Source organism: Carassius gibelio, chromosome B7 (assembly GCF_023724105.1).
Source record: "Carassius gibelio isolate Cgi1373 ecotype wild population from Czech Republic chromosome B7, carGib1.2-hapl.c, whole genome shotgun sequence".
In the NCBI taxonomy this organism is placed as follows: Eukaryota; Metazoa; Chordata; class Actinopteri; order Cypriniformes; family Cyprinidae; genus Carassius; species Carassius gibelio.
In genome coordinates this window covers 37,133,985-37,157,008 of record NC_068402.1, presented here as the reverse complement: position 1 = coordinate 37,157,008, position 23,024 = coordinate 37,133,985, and the positions used below count along the sequence as shown (strand labels likewise).

The window sequence follows — 23,024 nt, the reverse complement described above, 5'->3', positions numbered from 1 at the left end:
AGTGAAGTCTGTTGTGCTCTCAGTGCTCTGCTATACGGGAGCGCGCTCTTCCGGCAGAAGTGCCTCAGGACCCATATAAGGAAATTCCGCTCCATCTAACGTCACACAGAGCCATACTCGAAAAAAACTTTCCGAAACTTGTGACAAACCAGATTTTTTGAACAGAAATACTCCTTCAAACGTACAACTTAATTTTTGAAACTTTGTCCATGTTTAGCATGGGAATCCAACTCTTTAACAGTGTAAAAAACTCAGTATGCATGAAATAGCTTTTCACCCCCCCTTTAATGTGAGCAGTTCCTGTTTCAAAATGAGCCTTTATATGCAGTTCAAATCTAATGTATGTCAGTGTGTGTAAATTAGGAATGGGGCATGTTTGTGTGGCGTATTTTCTTCTGTTAACAAACTCAAACTCACCTTTCGCTCATTTTTCTTTCAGCATCTGCATCTCAGTATATGGTGACATGTATACATGAACTTTATAAGATTACACAACCAGCCAGCTATAAAAAAACACAGAGAGAGGAACAAAAATGTTAACACATTTTATCACACGGTTAGTGTTTTTGCAAACTTTGTACGTGTTACTTTTCCCAAATATTTAGGCTTTCACATATTTAAACACAACATTCTTTTTCATCTCAACTCTTAAAGTGGTGTGTGGATGCATTTTGTCAGTCTTCTTGGGTCTGTTTCAGTTCCAGAGCTTCTCTTTTAATCAGTTCACCAGCTTTACACGGTTTCATTTGAGAAAAAAAATACTGTCAAATACACACTGAAACTCAAAGATCTTCATGACAACCTGCCAAAATAAAAGTTTGGTTTAACTTGAGAAATTATGAGAGAAATATATTTCTATTGTATACTAAAATGTACTTCTCAAAGTATTATTATGATTAATAATAATTATTTTTAAGAAATATCATTAAATCAAGACATTTTTAATCATTTTTTATTTATGCACTTTCTGTAATGCAGCATCTTATTTGACAAAACAATAAAAATGCACTGTTTTGTTGTGAATTAGATAGTATTAAATCATTAAATAAAATTTTATTTGATTTATATAATTATATATTTATAAAAAAAGAATTCAGAATATTTTTCTTTATAGAAAACATAGTGGAAAATACAATTTCATGGGGCTCTAAATTAAAAGGTTATTTTGTGCAGTTTAAATGTGACCAAACTGAGAAATCAAACTAAACTGAGCTGAGCTGAGAAATAAAATTTCCCTTTGATCTTTTGACATATAGCAGGGCAATGTATTATAAAAACATCATGTAAGTTTAAAAACAGCTTTAATTGAAATCAAGCCTAGAAAATGACTCATTTTATGACATAATAGTGTGGCGTCATCGCCTCTGCAGGAGAAGATCAGTGCCTACTTCTACATCGCTGCCTGTTTAGCTCCGCCCACTGATACACACTTATAGTAGGAGGAGAGGAAATACTAGAGAGGATTACTCCATCAACAGAACCATACAGATGACATTAAAAGATTACAGTTTTTCTCAGTCGCTTTGGTACGTTTCTCGAATCAACCTCACAATTTGCAAAACAGTAAGTGCATTTCTCGAAACAATTTGTACAAATAGCAAAACACCATGGATAACCTGCAAAAAAATCCTTAGTTCATCTCTCAAAAGTAAATATCTGTGTCAATGAACATGTCAGTGCCATCAGAATGACAAGTCCTTGTGTCACAGTTTACGGATAAGACATGTCGTCGATATAACAGTTTACTCTGGAGGGATGTTCTGATGGAAACTGTGGCTAAAGTTTTGATGACAATTATTGTCAGTTACATCTGAGTAAGCGTGAGTGTAATTGCAAGAGAATGGAAAAGATTCAAATTTACACTCTTACTGTTTGTACTGTATTTTATTGACAGAACATGTCATTGAGATACAGAAGTGAAAAGACAGCACTGAATAGCACACACACACACACACACACACAAAAACATAATGAAGAAATGTGAACATAGGAAAAACTGTACATGCGGTGCTGTAGAAATTACATTAAGGAATTACAATCTTCCTACACCTCTTGACGATCCTGTCTGTTGGGCCACAAATTCTCATCCACATCACAACGAACATCTTCTCTTGCAATGCATCTTTTTGAGTGTCTTATCCAGCCTCTGCAGGCATCTGCGGTGATCTCGTCACATGCTGCATCCATGGCATCCAGAAGCGTCATTTGTGTATGTGGCTGACGATCGTATACTTTCCATCTCCATGCTGAGAAAAATTCCTCAATGGGGTTAAGGAATGGAGAGTAGGGGGGGAGGAACTCCATCAGCATCCTCTCATGGGCTGCGAACCATTGCCTGATGATGTTGGAATGATGGAAACTCACATTGTCCCAAACGATCACATACTTTGGCAGGTCATCTCCAATCTGACCCCTCTCTTGTTCAGGGATGAGATCCCTGTAGAGAGTGTCTAAAAAGGTGACAAGACGCTCTGTATTGTATGGCCCAATAATGGGAATATGCTTTAGCACACCATTCTCAGAGATTATGCTTCATGAGAATCACCTTCGTTAGAGAAAGTCAAGATTCACCTGGATTCACCATTCTCAGAGATTGCACAACCCATGGGTATGTTTCCGCACCGCTGGCCTGGCGCATCAGCTGTAGCTCTGTGGCCGATGATATTTCAACCACGCCATCTACGTTTTGTTAGTTTGAAGCCAGCTTCATCCATGTAGAGAAAGCTGTGCTGTGGTTCACTTGGTGGTTTCAGTTCCATTATACGCTATATCCAGAAGACACAAAATGAGTTTTATGAATTACATGCATTTTCATTTTGGCCAAGATACACTTACATCAATGTGTACAGCACATATTTGCTATGGCTGTAGAAAAGATGATGCAATGTGTCAAGTTCACACTTACTGTACTGTATATCACTATTGTACTGTTTACTCTGAGGTACAGTTGCTTCATGCTCATACATGTTTTACCTGTACATATTGGTAACGCAGCTCCTTCACTCTTTCACCATTTCTTTCAAACGTAACAGTGTAGAGCTGCTTCATATTCATTTGGTGTCTTTTCAGCACCCTATCAATGGCTGAGATGCTGACTGTTTGGATGTTTTGAAAGATGTTGTTGTCCTTTATAATGGCACTTTTTTCTCCCTAAGTCTTATTGCATTGTTTTCTATTACCATGGTGCAAATGGCCTCCTCCTGTTCATGTGTGGCTGTTTTTTAATACATTTTGATCAACATGACATAAGCAACTGATAATGTTGGAAACAACAGAGAATTGTACATAACCATTTGCATGTGTCAATCACTTTTACACACTGCCTCCAAAACAATCATTAGTTCAGACCAGATTCAGTTTTTGCGTTTTCGTATCCATAGCATGCATTTTGATCAGAAATGATTATGAAAGAATGGAAAAATGCATGCAGTTGTAAACATTTTCTTTGAATTGCGTTTTTTGGTGATCCTAACACTGTATCTAGATTAGACACAAGCACTGTCACACATCCATTTCTCTTTCAGGTCAGAAGCAGTGTGAATGCTTGGAGTGTGTCAGAAATAAAACTTGACATTAGTTAACTGTCAGAGATTTGTTGTGTCTGTCTGTGCTGCAATCAGTGTAAACAGAATTGCTGATTATAATTGGTTCGCTTGTGTATGCGGCTCACGTCCAGTGTAAACACGGTGTAACTAGCAAAGAGCTCCAGATCGCATCAGTGAAACACTGTTCGTTTGTTTGCTTTACTTTACTACATATTGATTTTAACAAGACAATATGGTGCAGGCTTTTCAGAGAGACTGAGAGTAAATGATAATGCAGTGCTGAGTCTATTTTGGATCCAGTAGTAATGTTGCGACACATAAGCTTAAGTAAAGGTGTCTTTACCACTATTGCATTGTCTGGTCCAGACTCTTGAAGATATACTGAGTATTAATAGGTTTTTAACCTAAATGACCCATGTTGTTTTCAGAGTAGATCACAGCAGTCCAAAAACTTTTTTTCTATCTTGATTCTTCAGCTGTTATTAAAGACGGATAAAAGCAAACATCTAGAAAATAAAATAAGAACAGACAAATCACAAGCTATAGAACAAATAAAGCAAAGGGAACAGTTTTTCAGATTTCCACCAACAGTCAAGTTATTTAACGATTTCACTATTCAAGTAACTTTTTCATATATTTCTTCACATATAACTTATTAAAGCTACAAAAGTAAACCAGCCACAGTTAGTGGATTTAATTAAACATATCAGTGTTTTTGGCATGTTTACATTACCAAGACATCTGTGCCAATACTCACCAAGGCAAGTATTTTGAGTGTCGGATTGTTAAACCTTGTCCACATGGCAAAAGTCTGACCACTTTTAATATAAGAAGTAAGTGACTGTTTAAAGTCAATCAACAAACCACTCTCATATAAATAACTTAAAGCGGTGGTCCCCACTAATAGCAGCACAGATCGATACAGAGTACAGCAGAATACAGCAAGTGGTGAAGCAGATTTTACTACAGCATATAATGTACTGCCAGGCAACAGTATGTAATTTACAAAAATGCAACATCTATTATTGCATATAAACTAATAATAACCTGTTTCATTGTGTTTCAGGAATACAGTGGAGGATGCAGCCGTGGTCTCTAAGGGCACAGAGCTTGTTGGTCGGCCGTGAACAGAGAGTCACAACGAGGCGTACCTGACTCAGAATAAACCAGACTGGGAATCCAGTTTCAGTCAGTCCACATACAGTCATAGTCATTCTGCTGGATGCATCCTATACCATTTATGATGAGAGTAATCAAGTATGTCAGAACTTAAGATGTTTACCGAGAGATTGGAATCATCTCTGGAGCCTTCACGGCTGTTATTTTATTCCAAGACAGAAGGTTGTGCTGAATATTTTAGTGAATGAGGAACCTATCGAACGGAGATCTGCTGGCAGCGCTTGAGAATTTCAGTGTTCATGGCTAGAACAAGAAACATTTGTGCCAGTCACTTGAGTTCCCCGAAAACTCCTGACTTGTTCACACAGATGCAGTAAATTGGTACGGAGGCATAAGAAAAGGGGCAAGGGCAACTGAAAAGTCAGAGCTTTCAACTTCAAATCATGCAGTCAGACGATCTCTTTATCCGCAAGTTTCGTAGGCAGAGCCCACGCCCGCCCCTAGTGAGAGTGAACTTTGACCCTAAGCAGGATGGTGGTAGCGTGCGGACACGAGTCCTGGCAGAATGGCCCCCTAGGAGAGAGGGAGAGGGAACAAACAACGAGACTGTCACCCCCAGCACAGCTGCACTGAACCTGAGGTCAGTAGGTCGTGGACACATAATGCAGCGCAGCAACAGTGACGTCACCCTTGGAGACTTGGATTCAGCGGGGCAAGTCGGGAGGAAGTTGCTACGAGTAGGGGGCGACAAATCTGGGACCACTGGGCAGGGCGAGTTCCTCCACCGAGAGTACGGTAGCCTGTCCTCGCTAGAAAGACAAACCCATTCTGTAGATCCCAGTTCGGAAGACCAAGGTGTTCTCAGTCCCAATGCCTTGCGCTTCAGAGATCCGTTTGTTCTGCTGGGTCTGCAAGAGACACCTCCTGAGGTGGATGGTGTGTATCAAGGAAACTGTGCCCCAGCGGCAGACAAATCAAAACCGGTCAAGCCCCCCAAACCAGAGGGGCTCGGTAAGAAGGCCAAACCGTCCCCTCCGCAGGCTCCTCAGTTTTCCTGTGACCAAGTCCCAGGTGGTGCTTGGGTGCGTAATTTTGCACACTATGATGTACAGAGCATCCTCTTCGACCTGTCGGAGGCTGCGACCAATCGGGACAGCATCGGGCGCAAGAAGAACATTACGTCCGGAGCGTCAGCTGCCTCTCAGCTCCGTCCACTTTCACAATCCACACCTTCCTCAGTTTCTCAGGGCAGCTTGGGAAGCGGGACTGGCTCGGAAGATCTAGAGCAGTCCTTGCTCGATGAAGGAGATGGAAACGATAATGATCTCCTGCTCAGCTGTCCTCACTTTCGGAATGAGATGGGTGGCGAGGAGAGTGTGGGGCTCGGCCTGCCGCGGGCCGCCAGGCACAGGTGGAGGAGTCTTCAGAGTCCCAACAATGCTGTGTCCGTGTTAGAGGAGCCCAGGGAGAGCCATGTCCAGGCACAGGGGAAAAGTAACTACTTCATAGAGCATGCAGACCTGGGGGCTCGGTACTATCACAAGTACTTTTACATGAAAGGTGAGGGTGTGTGTGTGGTAAAGCATGTTTGCACTTTTTGAAGAAACATATTGCATACTTATTTTTAGGGCTTCCATCAACTAAAGATTTTCTGATTGACTAATAGTTGTTCTTTCAAAGTGATTAGTCAACGAATTGCACATTTATATTAATAAACCGTATGATTCATTATTATGTGCTTTTAATTCCTATAGCCTACAGTATAAGTGCTCAAGCCTACACAAAAAGCTTGCCACAGCACACCACAGAAGTAATGATTATTATTATTATGAAGACTGGCTTAACATTATAATAATTCACTGATTAACCAGTGTTTTCTCTATTTTCGGCTTAAGAGATGATGATGATGACTCGTCATATCCATAATGGACGTTCACATTTTATATGAATTACATTATCTGAAAAGATTTGTTTTCCATTTGAATTGGTTCATTTAAAAGTAGAAATTTCGCTCTCTATAGATAATTTTTTCATGTCTGAGAGTCTTGTTTTGGTTCATTTTGGTTCATTTTATTTATGTATGCAAGTTCACAAAGACCTAGACGACAGAAAGTGCATGCTTTTTTCCCCATTATTTTACAAAAGCCCAACATTTTGTTGTTATTGTGCGTGCACGCACATGAATAAACATTTTTCAGATTCATGGAAAATTCAGATGTATTTCTCTTATCTGTATGAGCAAAAATGACAGAGTATTTTAGGTTAAATGCAATTGATCCCATAGGCTCCTACAAGTTAACTGTTATGCAGTGAGCACACTACTGTTCAGCCTCCACGCTCTGCACAAACACTTCAAAAGTGCAATTTTTTATGCAACATGTAATGATGATGTTACTTACATGTTTCATTGATAAGCTATGTTTGAGGTCGATTAATGAAATTGGCGTTTGCATGTCCTGACTGATGTACTGTAATTACCACACAGAATAGCTGTTAATAATGTGTCCTTAATGGACAACCTGACTTCGCACCTTTCTGTGCTTTTTTTTCCTGCGACTAAGAAAAATGGATTGACTTAAGCCTCTTCTCACCGACTAACTATTAACCCACAGTCACACTAGATTTTGAGACTCTTTTTAAAACTTTAATTCAACATATAAACCTTAAAGGGATCTTTAAGGCAGTGGTTCTCAACTCCGGTTCTCAGGACACACTGCTCCTCACATTTGTATGTCTCACTTGTCTGACGCATTCAGTTCATGGAGCTGCTGATCTGAATCAAGTGTTTTAGATGAGGAAAATCATCGAAAACAACTGAATTTGCAATATAATGCATGCCAGGACAGTAGTTGGCAATGTCACCTTGTAAAGAAACACTAGGTATCTGCACACATACGTATTCCTATAGACTGAACATGTAATATGCATGCGCATGACGTCACCGTTTTCACAAATTTGTGTTTTCATAGTTTACAGGGAGATGATATAATAAAAAAAAACTGTGTGCTTTGTGTTTGCAAGCTTCCAAAAAGCAGTTGTTATCAAATGAATGGCCAAAACACATTAAAAATTGATCTGCTTTAGTTACGCGAGTCTGCAGTGGGTGTGATTTCATCATCAAAATAGTATGTGCATACTACAGAACACCGTAAGCACCATTCCATTTTTGTAACTGTGTGTACTTTGTACAAACAGGTCACACATGGCCATTGACTTGGTATTGCAGTAATCAGATGAACTGATGATCTGAATCAGGTGTGCTAAATAAAGAAGACATACAAAGTGTTCAGAGCACTGGGTCACCAGGACTGGAGTTAAGGAGTTGAGATGAGTTATAACGTTGTCCCCTTAAAGGGATACTCCACCCCAAAATCTTTTTTTTTCCATTAATCACTTACCCCCATGTTGTTCTAAACTGTTAAAGCTTTGTTTGTTTTGTCGTAACATAATTTAAGATATTTTGTATGAAAACTGGGAGGCTTGTGACTGTCCCATATTCTGCCAAGTAAGTTTCACTGTCAAGGTCCAGAAAAGTATGTAAAGCATCGTCAGAATAGTCCATCTGCCATCAGTCGTTCAACCATAACTTTATGAAGTGACAAGAATACTTTTTGTATGAAAAAAATATATATATATTCAACAATTCCTTTATCAACAGTCATCTCTGTGTCTCTCCACATCACTCAAACTGCCTACGCTCTTCTGCATCCGCCGCACCACAAGGATGCGCTGTTTCTACATGTATGCATGCTTTGATTTGAAAGAAAACAGTGCATCCTTGTGGTGCAGCGAGAAGGGCATAACTGCAGACCGGAGATCTCCAAATAGGTGTGGGAACTCCAAAACGGGGTGGGAGCTCCAAAATAGGGCATGGCTTCCTCCCATTGAGAGACAGGCACATGACATGCATGCACAATTTCCCCCCAATCCACTTCAGTGCAAACTCTGCCCCACAGCTGATTTTTATTGGTTTATTGGTTGTGTCAGTTAAACTGTTTCCTAAACTATGCAACAAAAAATGCTAACCCCTAAACCCACCCCGCACCTTACCTTAACCAGTGAAATTGACTGAATGGCGGAATCTGCGCTGCATAGTGTGATAAAGAAAGTTTCAGTTCAGGAGATAAACAGTTATTAGGATTATGTGAAATGAGACTCACCAGACAATGGTACCTTTTTAGTTACACCCAGCATCACTACCCCCTCCTAGCCTGCGAATTTCGTGCCCTGGGACGGCCCCGTTGCTTGGAATAAAACGATAGAGTAAAATCTTTCCCCTCCGCTGGGACGCTCCTGAGTGATTCCCGTTTAAATCATGAGGCAGAGGTTCAAACTTGTGTCCAAACACCACTGAAATGTAAGTCAGTAACAATGGTGAAAGTCTTCGTGAAAGGAGATCCCGCCCCATTCTGGATGTTCTGCCCAATTTTGGAGTTCATGCCCCATTTTGGAGATCTCCGGTCTGCAGTTATACCTACTTGGGTGCGGCAGACTCAGAAGAGCATGTACAGTTTGAGTGAAGTGGAGAGACACAAAGGAGACGTTTGACAAAGGAACTGTTGAATAAAATTGGTATTTTTGTTTTCTTTTCATACAAAAACTATACTCGTCGCTTCATAATGTTACGGTTGAACCACTGATGGCAGATGGAGTATTCTGATGACATCTTTCATACTTTACTGGACCTTGACAGTGAAACTTACTTGGCAGTCTATGGGACAGTCACAAGCCTCCCGGTTTTCATCCAAAATATCTTAAATTGTGTTCCGAAGACGAACAAAGCTTTTGTGGGTTTGGAACGACAAAATTTTCATTTTGGGGTGGAGTATCCCTTTAAACCCCTGTGAATAGCTGCTGTAACCATAAAGATGCAATATTTGTCTTTTATTGCCTTTGTTTAACCAACTTACTGTTTTTGTATATGTGGTTATTTTATATTTGTTAGTCTCCTGAAAAGGCCGATTTGCATTCATTGTGGTGCAGAAAAAGTTTAGTGAATGACATTTAAATGGCCTGTTATTACAAAATATGTGTTGGGCTTTACAAAATGCAAATTCACCCCCAACAGTACAACAGATGGCCCAACAGTCACCATTCACATTCAGAGCTGTGAGATGTTCAGAAAAGACTGTCAGTTCCTAACATTTTGTTTTAGACTTGTTTTGTGCTAAAGAGATGTTTTTAAGTTAAAATGTTAGACTTTTGTGTCTGCAGTTTCCTGACAGATAAGCAAGCAGTGCCTTTAGTTAAATGTGAAGTGGCACATATCATCCTCTTATTGTGGCCTTTTATTTATGATGTATAATTGTATTTTATTATAATTAAAAAGTAACTTTTTTTTTAGATAATGTATGCGTTACTGTAGTGGTTCTCAAACTAGGGGTGCGGAGAGTACAGATCAACATTTTTGATGACTCGTTCTACACTTCAAACTGCAATCAGATTTCAGATTTTTCAAATGCTAGGATTGCAGAGGATGCAATGCGCATATTTACAGCCTTTTTATTTGCAATAATTTGCAATCATTTTTGTAACATCATCATAATTCATTTTACTGTAGTAATAATAGTGAATAATAGCATATGAAATCTAATACACCTGTGGTTGTAACCATAATTTGTCACAATATTAATTTGCTATTTAAAAATAGCGTAGAGTCGGATATGTTGAGAAAGAAAGAAAAAAAAACACTTTGGATGTTAAACTCATAATACAGGTAGAACACAGTTTGTACAGCAGTTAAGCCGTAATGCATGCTTGTTCATCTCAGTAGTGAGCCGTGCAAGGTTACACAATCACTGTTCCTCTTTTTCTGCTGTTCAGTATTCTGGGGTTTGTTTCTGTTATTTTAACATTTGTTTACTGCATTTTGTATGAACTGTTAAAACATTCATTCCCCTCTTTTATTCCAGACCACCAGAATTTCTTTGGCATGGACGAGCGTTTGGGGCCGGTGGCCGTCAGTTTCCGCAGGGAGGAAAAAGAGGGATCAAGTGGGTCCCAGTACAACTACAGAATCATTTTCAGGACCACTGAAGTAAATACAAGACTCTCACACACACAGATGTCACTAATGATTTTCAAACATTTCATGCATTTCTTTGAGGTCTATTCCTAATGCAATGCTTTTAATATTTACAAGAAAACTTATGATTTTGTATTATGTTTATGTAATTTTCCACCCTCTTCCTGCTTTTGATTGAGATGATCACTAGAATGTTTTTGCACAAATTTCCCCTTTCATAAATGTTTTTTTTTTTATCAAAATGTGAACATTATATTATTAATAATTATTAATTACATTAATAAATGTATGAATACATTTACATTACTAAACAAATTATTATATTTGATAAATCAGGCTTTTATGGCTCATACTGTACACTATAAGAGGATATGAAACTGAAACTTTTTTTTTCAATTTAAAAAAAAAAATTCAGAAGCCCAAACTGAGAAAAAAAATAAAATAAAATAAATAAATACATACATTTGGTGCAGCCGCTTTATTTGCTCAAAAAGTAAAGATGGAATTCTGACTTAAGATTCAAATGCCTTGTAAATCAATCTACATTACATTATTGACCTCAGGGTGGGGAATAAATATCAGAAATGTATATGATATAATATGACCCCTTTAAATCTACATGATGGTTTTGCACTCATTAGTTATCTGGTCTCTGCTGTTTTTCTGCAGCTGAAGACCCTGAGAGGTTCGATCCTGGAGGAGTCCGTTCCCTCCGCAGCGCGCCACACCACGCCACGCGGCCTTTCACCCAAGAGACTGCTGGAGTTTATTTTGCCCGATCTCAACCTACATTGCCTCAGACTAGCCTCAACATCCCCTAAAGTCAGAGACACGCTCCTCAAGCTGGACGAGCAGGGGGTAAGAGCTGTGATATTGAGCTGCAGAACTGACAGCTTGGGTTTGCTGACAGTCACTAAAAGGCTGCTAGAAATAGTGTAGCAACAAACATCCTTAAACGTTATATTGTAAATATATATAGGTGTGTATATAGTTGGTGCAACTTCTATTGTAAAGACAAAGTCACGTGAACTAAACCTAGTATTGTGTATTATAACTATAGTTAACTCTATGATGCATTGCTTTTTGCAAAGTCACTGATAAATCCATTTAATAAATGCATCGATGAATGCATAAATGTAAATGTATTTCCAAACAAACGGTAACATTTAAATTTACTGTATATACCTTGTAAAAGCTTGTATACAGTCAGATCTGGAAGTATTGTGACACTGAGTGAGTTTTTGTGCTTTATCCTTTATTCACCACTACAGTGGATTTGAAATATAACAATTGAATTGCATACTTCAAATTAAAGATCAGAGTGTGCACTTTAGGTCCATAATCATAATATAACTGTAACTTAAAAAAATAATAAAATTGTGCCTGTGTCTAAATGTACAGTATATGGACCTGACTGTAAATGCCTGCTGCTGTAGTAACACTTTTGCTCCTCTTACACTTGTGCATGCAATGTGCAACTGACTTCATTACAAAATGAGGAAGAATGATTTTGCGTGTGTAAAAATCAAGTTGGAGCAGTAGCTGTAATTTCATCTTTGTTAATGTGTGTTTTATATGTGTGAAGTTGAATTTCCAGCATAAGGTGGGCATTATGTACTGCAGAGCAGGACAGAGTACTGAAGAGGACATGTATAACAATGAGAGTGCCGGGCCAGAGTTCGATGAGTTTCTGGACCTCCTGGGAGAGCGAGTACGACTCAAGGGCTGGGAGAAATACAGAGCTCAACTAGACACAAAAAGTGAGACCAAAAATCAACATGCAGTCAGTCTTCATATAATTGCACTATATTACAATAGTATCAGTTTTATTCCATGTGTTGTATTTAAGTAGAATGTAATTTCTATATTTATTTTTCTTTTTTATAGTTGTTCCACAAAAAGTTAAATTCAAATTCACATTTAGTTGATTGCACATAAGTTGAAGTCTGGGATCAGTAAAATTTTGTTTTAAAGAAATTAAAAACTCTCTTTTCAGCAAAAATTTATTAGATTGATTGATTGAAAGTGACAGTAAAGATGTTACAGTGTTACAAAAATTTTATTTAAAAGAAATGCTGTTCTTGTGTACTTTCTATTCATTAAATAATTCTAAAAAACAATCACAGTTTTCACAAAAATATGAAGCAAAACAGCTGCTTTCAACATTGATTATAATGAGTTTTTATGCTGATTTGAGAAGTAAATCAGCATATTAGAATGATTTCTGAAGGATCATGTGACACTGAAGACTAGAGAAGTGATGCTGAAAATTCAGCTTTGCATCACAAAATTATATTAAATTTTACTATATATTTAAATAGAAAATATGTATTTTAAATGGTAATAATATTGTACAATATTATTGTTTGTAATGCTTTTTAATTTTTAATTTTTTTTTTTTAATTGCAGCCGACTCCACTGGTACACACTCACTGTATACTCGCTACCAGGATTACGAGATTATGTTCCATGTCTCCACCATGCTTCCATACACAGCCAACAATACACAACAGGTAATCCACAGAACCCTAGACTTACAGTATATCTCTGGAAGAAAAAAAGAAAAAAACATTTTCACAGCACAGTGATACAAATCAGCAATAGGATAAGTATTGAGATATCCATGTGTAAATCACCTGGTGTCTCGTCTTGTTCAAAAGAAATATACTTAACCCTACAGAGTAAGAGTATACTTAAAGGGGTCACAAATTGAGAAAACAACATTTTTGACAAATAACAGGTTTAGCCCCATTTAGTCCTGCCAACCAATTCTACATTGATGTACTATAAAAACATAATTTAAGTTTCAGAACTCTCATTAGTCTAAAAACTGTTTATATTGAAGGCAGTCTGCCAAACAACAGCTTGAGGAATGTACTCTATAATGTAATAGTGTGTATAAACAGCACCTCAGCAGAAGATCCATGTCTGAATCTACATCACTGCCTGTTTAGCCCCACCCACCGCTTCTACATCGCAGCCTGTTTAGCCCCACCCACCGCTTCTACATCGCAGCCTGTTTAGCCCCACCCACCGCTTCTACATCGCAGCCTGTTTAACCCCACCCACCGATTCTACATCGCAGCCTGTTTAGCCCCACCCACCGCTTCTACATCGCAGCCTGTTTAGCCCCACCCACCGATTCTACATCGCAGCCTGTTTAGCCCCACCCACCGCTTCTACATCGCTGCCTGTTTAGCCCCACCCACTGATTCTACATCGCTGCCTGTTTAGCCCCACCCACCGCTTCTACATCGCAGCCTGTTTAGCCCCACCCACCGCTTCTACATCGCTGCCTGTTTAGCCCCACCCACTGAATCTACATCGCTGCCTGTTTAGCCCCACCCACCGCTTCTACATCGCAGCCTGTTTAGCCCCACCCACCGATTCTACATCGCAGCCTGTTTAACCCCACCCACCGCTACATCGCTGCCTGTTTAGCCCCACCCACCGCTTCTACATCGCTGCCTGTTTAGCCCCACCCACTGAATCTACATCACTGCCTGTTTAGCCCCACCCACAGAATCTACATTGCTGCCTGTTTAGCCCCACCCACCAATTCTACATCGCTGCCTGTTTAGCCCCACCCACAGAATCTACATTGCTGCCTGTTTAGCCCCACCCACAAATTCTACATCACTGCCTGTTTAGCCCCACCCACATAATCTACATTGCTGCCTGTTTAGCCCCACCCACCAATTCTACATCACTGCCTGTTTAGCCCCACCCACAGAATCTACATTGCTGCCTGTTTAGCCCCACCCACCGCTTCTACATCACTGCCTGTTTAGCCCCATCCACCAATTCTACATCACTGCCTGTTTAGCCCCACCCACAGAATCTACATTGCTGCCTGTTTAGCCCCACCCACCGCTTCTACATCACTGCCTGTTTAGCCCCATCCACCGCTTCTACATCACTGCCTGTTTAGCCCCACCCACCGCTTCTACATCGCTGCCTGTTTAGCCCCACCCACTGAATCTACATCACTGCCTGTTTAGCCCCACCCACAGAATCTACATCGCTGCCTGTTTAGCCCCACCCACCAATTCTACATCGCTGCCTGTTAAGCCCCACCTACCGCTGAATGAATGAAACTTGTATGTCATGTATTTAAATGTATTTGTACCCATTTGTAATGATTACGCTGCAATTTAGTACATTTAAAATATATGAATGTTTCTTAATTGCAATGATTTAAGATGTTCTAGTACTTTGCATGTGCTTTAGTATGTTAGTCAACACATCAAATTAAGTGTACTTCTTTAAAACATGAAAATTGTTAAAATATAATGATTTAATTTGACATTAAAAATGCTTTTTAAAAGTGTACTTAACTGTGTTAACTTAATCACTTAAGTGGCCTTATATTTCATTAATATTATCTTCAAGTACAATTTTTTACTAAGAACTAAGCAAAGTAAAACTTCTTTTTCACAACGGTCTGATGACTTTAGCATACTGCACTTTTCATTTAAGTCACTACATTTAGAAATTAAAAGTTTCTCTATGTCTTTTTTCGCTTTCTATCTTCTAGTTGCTGAGGAAGAGGCACATAGGGAATGATATCGTCACAATAGTCTTCCAGGAGCCAGGTGCTTTACCTTTCACCCCCAAAACCATCCGTTCTCACTTTCAGCATGTGTTCATCATTGTCCAAGTACACGAGCCCTGCACCGAAAACACATATTACAGGTAAGACAGCAGACAAAAATCACTGAAGAAAAAGAAAACTGAAAAAGAAAAATGTTACAAATAAAATTAAGCGCGTCTTTATCTCCACCCTTCTCAGAGTTGCAGTAACTCGTTCCAAGGACATCCCTCTCTTTGGTCCTCTCTTCCCTAAAGGTGCACGCTTCCCACGTTCTACTGCCTTCCGGGACTTTCTCCTCGCCAAAGCCATTAACGCAGAGAATGCTGCGGAGAAATCAGAGAAATTTCGCTCTATGGCCACACGTACGCGGCAGGAGTACCTAAAAGACCTGGCAGAGAACTACGTCACCACAACGCCCATTGATTCTTCCACCAAATTCCCCTTGCTGTCGCTGGGCGGAAAGCGCAAGGAGAAGCTGAAGGGAGCGAAAGGTGCGGAGCTTCACAGCGCTGGTGCTTTAGTGTGGGCCGTCACCGCTGTTCAGGGCGGCGAGAGAAATGGTCTGAGCCTGTCCTGTCTGCTCGGCGTGTCAGCAGAGTCAGTCGTGCTCATAGAGCGATCCACGCGAACCGTCGTATTCAACTGCAGCTGCCGCGATGTGATCGGCTGGAAGGCCGTGACTGAGTCTGGAGCTCAGGGTGGCCCTTCACTGGATATCTTCTATGAGAGAGGCGAGGCAGTGACTGTGACGACTTCAGAAAGCCAAGTTGAGGATATCAAGGAGGTTGTCCAGAGGCTGGAGGTGAGATTTACTGTAATATATGAATAAAACTAAAAATATTGGAGTATGTTTTACAAGAAACTAATACTACATTCTTTGTACGTCAAATTTCATGTTTAAATCTTTCCCCGCCAAACACGTAATTTTCCGTGTTTCCATGTTTTCATTGTTATATGCTAGGGGGTGTGATTACATCTCCTGAACGAGTCTAGAAAGTGCAGATCAAAAACACAGACCAGGAAGACGCAGAAAAGAGCAATCTCATATGTATGCATTTGCATATAAAAAATGTGACTATCAACACTTGTCGTATATAAATGAAAACTACAAATTTGTGTCCTGTCTAAAGTGTGGAAAGATTATCCATCCCTCGCGATAATGGCATAGCATTTTCCACCACCCAGGATTATCTTGTAGCAATAGTAACCTGTTTTGTACTTGTTTATGAAAGTTGTTGGCTATTGAATTACTTTAAGCCAGCGATTCTTGTATGAGATCTGTCCATGGTCCTGAAAGCACAGTCCCAGCTGCCATTCAAGTATGCAAAATCAAATATATTATATATATAATATATATATATATATATGTAAACAAGCTGGTGTACCCCTAAAGGTACTGTTTATTTGTTCAACCCTCAGTCATGATTGTATTGCATTGCATTACACAATCAAACCAAAACATTTTCAGACACCAGTAAAAAAAAATATCATTTTTTTTGGTGGGTGCAGTACACTATAGTTCATTTATTTAAGTGAAAATAACAAAAATAAAGTAAACTGTGACATATTATACCCAAAGATTCATACAGTTGACTACCAATAAAATGATAAAATTTTCAGACACTTTGACCTGACCATTAATTGCTAATGCAAGCTTTTTACACCACAGACTAACAAAAGTAAGCATTGGTTGGTAATTGGTTGACCTAAATTGGTATCATCTAATTGTGTACAGCTGACAGCTATTCAACAGAATTCATTCAACAGGCAGTCTAACAGAAATTATCAAAATTTGTTCTGACAGTTTAACTCGAGTCTACAGCAAAAAAGGTGTCTGAATATATTTTGGGTTGGCTGTATTTTTGGATCACTAAAATAATCATTTAAATATCATATTAAAAGAAATATTATTGGATATATAGGGTGACGTCTGATATTTATATCATTTTATGCAAGTACATACTATAAGGTTAACTCTATTATCTTATTTATTTTACAAGCTATCAGAATTTCTTCAACTTGTTGTCCATACAACTTTCAGCATCTGCACCAAACTGCATATTTTTTGCTTAGTTTGAGTATGAAGAAGTCTATGAATGAAGAAACTGAGTAGTTTTTTCCTCCATTTCCTTAATTTCCTCCAAGTATTCAAATATGTTACTTAACAAAAAATGTTGTGTCTAATGGTTTTTTATTTCATATGTCCAGCTTTACCACACTTGGAGCTCTTTAGAATGTGCTGTGTGCCATTTTAACATGATGCTCCTGAACTTCTCCGCAGCTGGTGACTCGAGGCTGTGAGGCACGTGAGGTCACTCCCCTGCGGGACGGCGTCGGCCAGCCGGGCTTCCTGATGAGCGAGGAAGGATTTGTAACAGAGCTCCAGCGGTTCGGATACGCGGAGAGCGGTGGGCTGCAGATGGGGGCTCGTGTGGTTCGTCTCTGTGGGCAGGTCCTGGTGCACCTCAGCCTGGAAGAGCGAAGCCGACTCCTCCGCACGGCTCAAAAGATCCACATCACAGTCATTCCTCCAGACGAGAACGGAAAACCACGCAGGTAATAGAGGTCACGGGGTATCTGTGTGTCAGAGGAAGTGGATAAAATTGGCAATGACGTAAAGAATGCATACACTGCAATGATTTTTAGAGAAAAGTGGGCTGATGAGTTAAAAATAGTGAGCCGTGAGTGGAGTGCTGTTAATAATTTAATTAATGATGGTGAATATAATGTGTATGCCATCAAAAACCACAGCTGAAAAGTTTTTTTTTTTTTTTGCATTTTTGAAAGCCAGGATAATTAATCATATATTGTATTGCTTCCAGAATAAAAAAAAAAGGTTTTATCTCACAATTCAGAATTGCAACATAATAACTCAGAATTCTCAGTTTACACCTTGTGATTCAGTTTTTTCTCTCTATTTTTCCATGACAAAAAAATAAATAAATAAATGGTAATGTTACATTTTATTTCACAATATACAGTTGCTTTGCAATTAACTTTTTAATATTTATATATTTTTTGTTTTAAAATTTCATATACCAATGCTGCATGTATTTGATAAAAAAACAGTAAAAACAGTAATTTTGTGAAATATTATTACAATTTAAAATAACTATGTTCTATGTAAATATGTATTATAAATTGTCATTTATTTCTTTGATCAAAACTGAATTTTAAGCATCATTATGCAGTCTTTAATGTCACATGATCCTTCATGCTATGCTAATTTGCTTAATAATTTATAATTGTGCTTATTTATATATTTTCTCCCACCAATGATTCTCTGATGTATAGAAAGTAATAAAAACATAATTGTTTTAAAATAGAATCTTTTTTTGTTGTGTCTTTACTGTAACTTTTGAGCAGTTTAATTCCAAAAACTTTTTAAAAATCATTTTAATTTAAGTAGGTAAAATAATTAGACTGATGATCTGTTATCTAATTACCTATTGTCTACCTAATACCGTATTATCTATTATCCAATTATCTATTTGTACATATGCATTTGTATTGTATATTTTTATTTATGCTACTACGGAGGGAAACAGATGGATAGAGAGGAGGAGGGAGCAAATAAATGAAGGACAGACCTCATTTTATTGACATGAACATGTTTTAGTCAGTGTTTTGCCAGCTGCACAGACGTCATTCAACTCTCATAATGCTTATTGATCCATCCATCCAACACACACACACACACACACACACACACACACACACACACCAGGCTGTCAGGAAGCTGAACTCACTCCCGAACTTGCCCCTCCCCCCTCCCCTCTTCTGCCCCAGGCACCACTGAACTATGAACCCCCGCCCAGATCCCTCCCCCCCACTAATATATGATGACATGCACCAGTCACTTTGTGCAGCATTGGTCTGCTAACTACCTCATTCTCCATGGAACTGACATCATTCCACTACCTCATCAGTCAGTTAAATAAAATAACTGCTCTTGAGCCCCTTTTCACTTTAATCAGACTTAATAAGCTTTTGTTTTTGCACTAAATAATCTTTTATCTGCACTGTTGTTCACTTCATTGATTTGCACTCTATCTGCCTTTTGCCTTGCGCTGCTTTATTTAACTATTTATAATTTTATTATATGTCTTTTTTAACATTCCCTTATTGTATAGTTGTATCTACATTTTATATTTTGATCTAGATTTTTAGGCTTTAATGTTAATGTTATCTGTGTGCACCGGGGGTCTGAGAGTAACACAATTTCGATTCTCTGTATGTATGTACTGTACATGTGGAAGAATTGACAATAAAGCAGACTTGAACTTGAACACACACACACACACACACACACACACACACACGCACACACACACACACACACACACACACACACACACAGATATTGGGTTAAAATGCCATTTTGTTCAAACCCTTTATACAGCGATTTATTCAACATGCTTTATGTAAGTCTTTGATTATATAATTTTTCTTGAAAAAAAAGAGAGCACCAAAATAGCAGGATTGATCTCTTCATCCATGACTAACAGTGAAATGTGTACGCTGAAATAAATGAGCTGAAACTTTCAGTTGTTCTTCATTTTCTTTTCCCATTGTTCTCGTGTCTGTCTGAGTTCAGGAGTTTCTCTGAGCTTTACCAGAAGGCCATCCAGGACGCAGAGAGCAAATCCGGAGAGGGACAGTCAGGCGAGGCCTGGGTTCTGGATGACGACGAAGAAGTTGAGGTTAATGGCAGTGGAGGGGAGAAAGAGGAGAAGAAACAGATTGAAAATAAGACGACAGACAGGGAAACTCCAAATCAGGTGATACACGAGGAGCAGATGGGATTTCCGGAGCCCATGGAAACAGATTCGCTGCTCTCTCCACCCAGTCTGCCTCTCTTACGGGCCACTTCCCTGCAGGACAACATGAAGAACCAGAGCCCTGAAGTCACCCCCGTCTCTCTCACACGGAGCTACTCGCTAGAAGCACACGCTCCGTACCAGGACATCACTGAAGGGTATACAGATTACATCTCCTTCCACTCAAAAACTGTGTACTCCTTAACAAACAGATCTGAATTAGGTTTTTTTTTTGTATTTTCAGTTGGCATGTTAATTATAGTGTAAGTAGTTTTGCAGTGTGCTTTTGTCATGTTTTATTTGATAAAAAAAAAAATACTATTTATCTTATTTTTTTGTTTAGTTAATTTTAGTACTTCAACTTATTTTATTCCATTTAACTGCGAAGGAAACATTTCATTTTTTTGTTATTCTAAAATTATTAAAACTAATATTTTCTCATTATTGAAACTACTACCTTTTTAAAGTTAATTTTACATTTAAGTTTTCATCTAATATCTACAGTATATTTTATTTTAACAAAAAATTATTTTTTATCATTTTAGTTTAAGTTAACAGTAAAGACTAAGATTGTTTCTTAACTTTTTTAAGTGGGCTTTGTAATAATGAGTAGTAGAAATGACATTAAAGTATAGTTTAACATAGAATGCTTTTTAAACAGTAGTATTTATAAAATTACACATAAAAATGCGCTTAAGTTCTACCTGAATGAGTCAAAAAAGTACTTTAAATTTCTCTAATCTAACTGCATTGGATATATTATTGCTTCTAATACATTTTTTTATTTACAGTTAGCATGCATGCTGAAAACAGTAAATTCAGCTGATATATTCTTTAAAATCTATTATTGCAGTAAAGAGTACTCTAATTAAAGTGACCAAGAATATGTGCCCCTTTAATTGGAAAGCGTTCATATTTATAAGCACAATAGACAACACAAGCATTTTATTTAGTTTAAAAAGACATAGTGAAGTGTAAATTTGTAATTTTTATACTACTTTATTATACCTTGATTTACTCTGTTCAACTGATGTTTCTCGTCTGTGAATGTGTTTGTCTGTCAGGCGTGTATATGATAACGTGGCACTGAAAGTGAACAGGCACATCTATGAAATCCCTGGAGAGCCCCGGGACGAGACCCCTGACCTCATACTGGCAGTCAAACCCAAAGTGCCTCTGGAGCAAGAGCAACAGGTATCTGATGCACACACTGCTCTCTTTTTATTAAGACAATGGGAGAAAAAGCCTATTGAATGAATGCACTGATTGTCACGACAAGCGAGAAATGATCATGTGATCACAGGCTCAGAAACAATGATTGTTTGAGCAGCCCAGGAGTTATCAATGACTTCCTTCACACAAATACATTACTTTATTGGAACAGACCCGTTTGTAGGTTTTCGATTTGATTCATAAATTATCCTTTTCAAATTCAAAGTAATTAAATTCGATGTAATTCACAATGAGATTCAATTCCAGGTCAGTTGTTTCTATTCAGTGTTTTTTTTTCTTTTCTTTTCATGCATTGATAGGTTATGTAAATGCTAATGTTTTTTAAGTAAGGAAAAGACAAACTACTTAAAGGGATAGTTCACCCAAAAATCTAAATTATGTCATTAATAACTATCCCTCATTACCTCCTTTTATCTTTGGAACACAGTTTAAGATATTTTAGATTTAGTCCGAGAGCTCTCAGTCCCTCCATTGAAGCTGTGTGTACGGTATACTGTCCATGTCCAGAAAGGTAAGAAAAACATCATCAAAGTAGTCCATGTGACATCAGAGGGGCAGTTAGAATCTTTTGAAGCATTGAAAATAAATTTTGGTCCAAAAATAGCAAAAACTACGACTTTATTCAGCATTGTCCTCTCTTCCGTGTCTGTTGTGAGTGAGTTCAAAACAAAGCTGTTTGTGATATCCGGTTCACAAACGAATCATTTGATGTAACCGGATATTCTTGAACCAGTTCACCAAATCAAACTGAATCGTTTTAAACGGTTCGCATCTCCAATACGCATTAATCCACAAATGACTGAAGCTGTTAACTTTTTTAATGTGGCTGACACTCCCTCTGAGTTCAAACAAACCAATATCCCGGAGTAATTCATTTACTCAAACAGTACACTGACTGAACTGCTGTGAAGAGAGAACTGAAGATGAGCCGAGCCAGATAATGAACAAAACATTGACTCGTTCAAAGAGATTTTAAGAGTTTTCTCGGTCTGGAAATAACACATTTAAAATTCACTATTATTCCGTGAATTGCTGAGAATTCATTTTAAAAGCTAAAAAATGAATAAAAGTCATTTTGAACCAAAATTATTATAGTTAACTAAAACTAAAACTATAAACATTTTAACTGAAATAAAACTAAATATTAACAAATTTTAATGTATTTTTTAACTATTTAAATAGTTAAATAACTAAAACCAAAGCTAAAAATTAATTAAATAGCATACATATTTAAGAAACAACACATCCAATTTACTAAACCCAACTAAAATTAAAGTCGAAACTGAAAATATAAAAAACTAATTAAAATATTAATGACCATAATAAAATATTTTAGAGCCAAGCACACTTAGGAAAGTATTATATATATATATATATATATATATATATATATATATATATATATATATATGGAATACTTTCCTAAGTGTGCTTGGCTCTAAAATATTTTATATATAATATATAATATATATATATATTCCTTATATATATAATTTACATAAAAAAAATTCCCAGTGAGATTTCTCAGTTTGGAAAACATCATAATTAAAATTCCCTTACTTTTTCCCTGACTGTGGCAATCCTGAATTTAGCGTTTAAATATTTTTAAAATTATTATATTACCAAGATCACTGTTCATTCATATCTTAGCATTTTAAAATGATTCTCAACCCAAACAAATGAAATCC

At 37.9% G+C, this 23,024-nt stretch overlaps 1 protein-coding gene across 5 annotated transcripts in view; it reads left to right on the top strand.

Moving 5' to 3' along the window:
• zmp:0000001168 (signal-induced proliferation-associated 1-like protein 3) overlaps window positions 1–23,024 on the top strand; it is a 49,881-nt gene that overhangs the window by 13,787 nt on the left and 13,070 nt on the right. For all 5 annotated transcript variants that reach the window (XR_008154500.1, XM_052561020.1, XM_052561017.1 and 2 more), the window contains 10 exons: window positions 4,612–6,224; window positions 10,577–10,701; window positions 11,359–11,547; window positions 12,275–12,449; window positions 13,099–13,202; window positions 15,227–15,384; window positions 15,482–16,085; window positions 17,565–17,839; window positions 19,881–20,261; window positions 21,168–21,297. Coding sequence is in view for 4 of the 5 variants with exons in the window: in XM_052561020.1 (XP_052416980.1) it covers window positions 5,108–6,224; window positions 10,577–10,701; window positions 11,359–11,547; window positions 12,275–12,449; window positions 13,099–13,202; window positions 15,227–15,384; window positions 15,482–16,085; window positions 17,565–17,839; window positions 19,881–20,261; window positions 21,168–21,297 (3,258 nt within the window). In the remaining variant the exon portion in view is untranslated. The remainder of the gene's footprint in view (window positions 1–4,611; window positions 6,225–10,576; window positions 10,702–11,358; window positions 11,548–12,274; window positions 12,450–13,098; window positions 13,203–15,226; window positions 15,385–15,481; window positions 16,086–17,564; window positions 17,840–19,880; window positions 20,262–21,167; window positions 21,298–23,024) is intronic.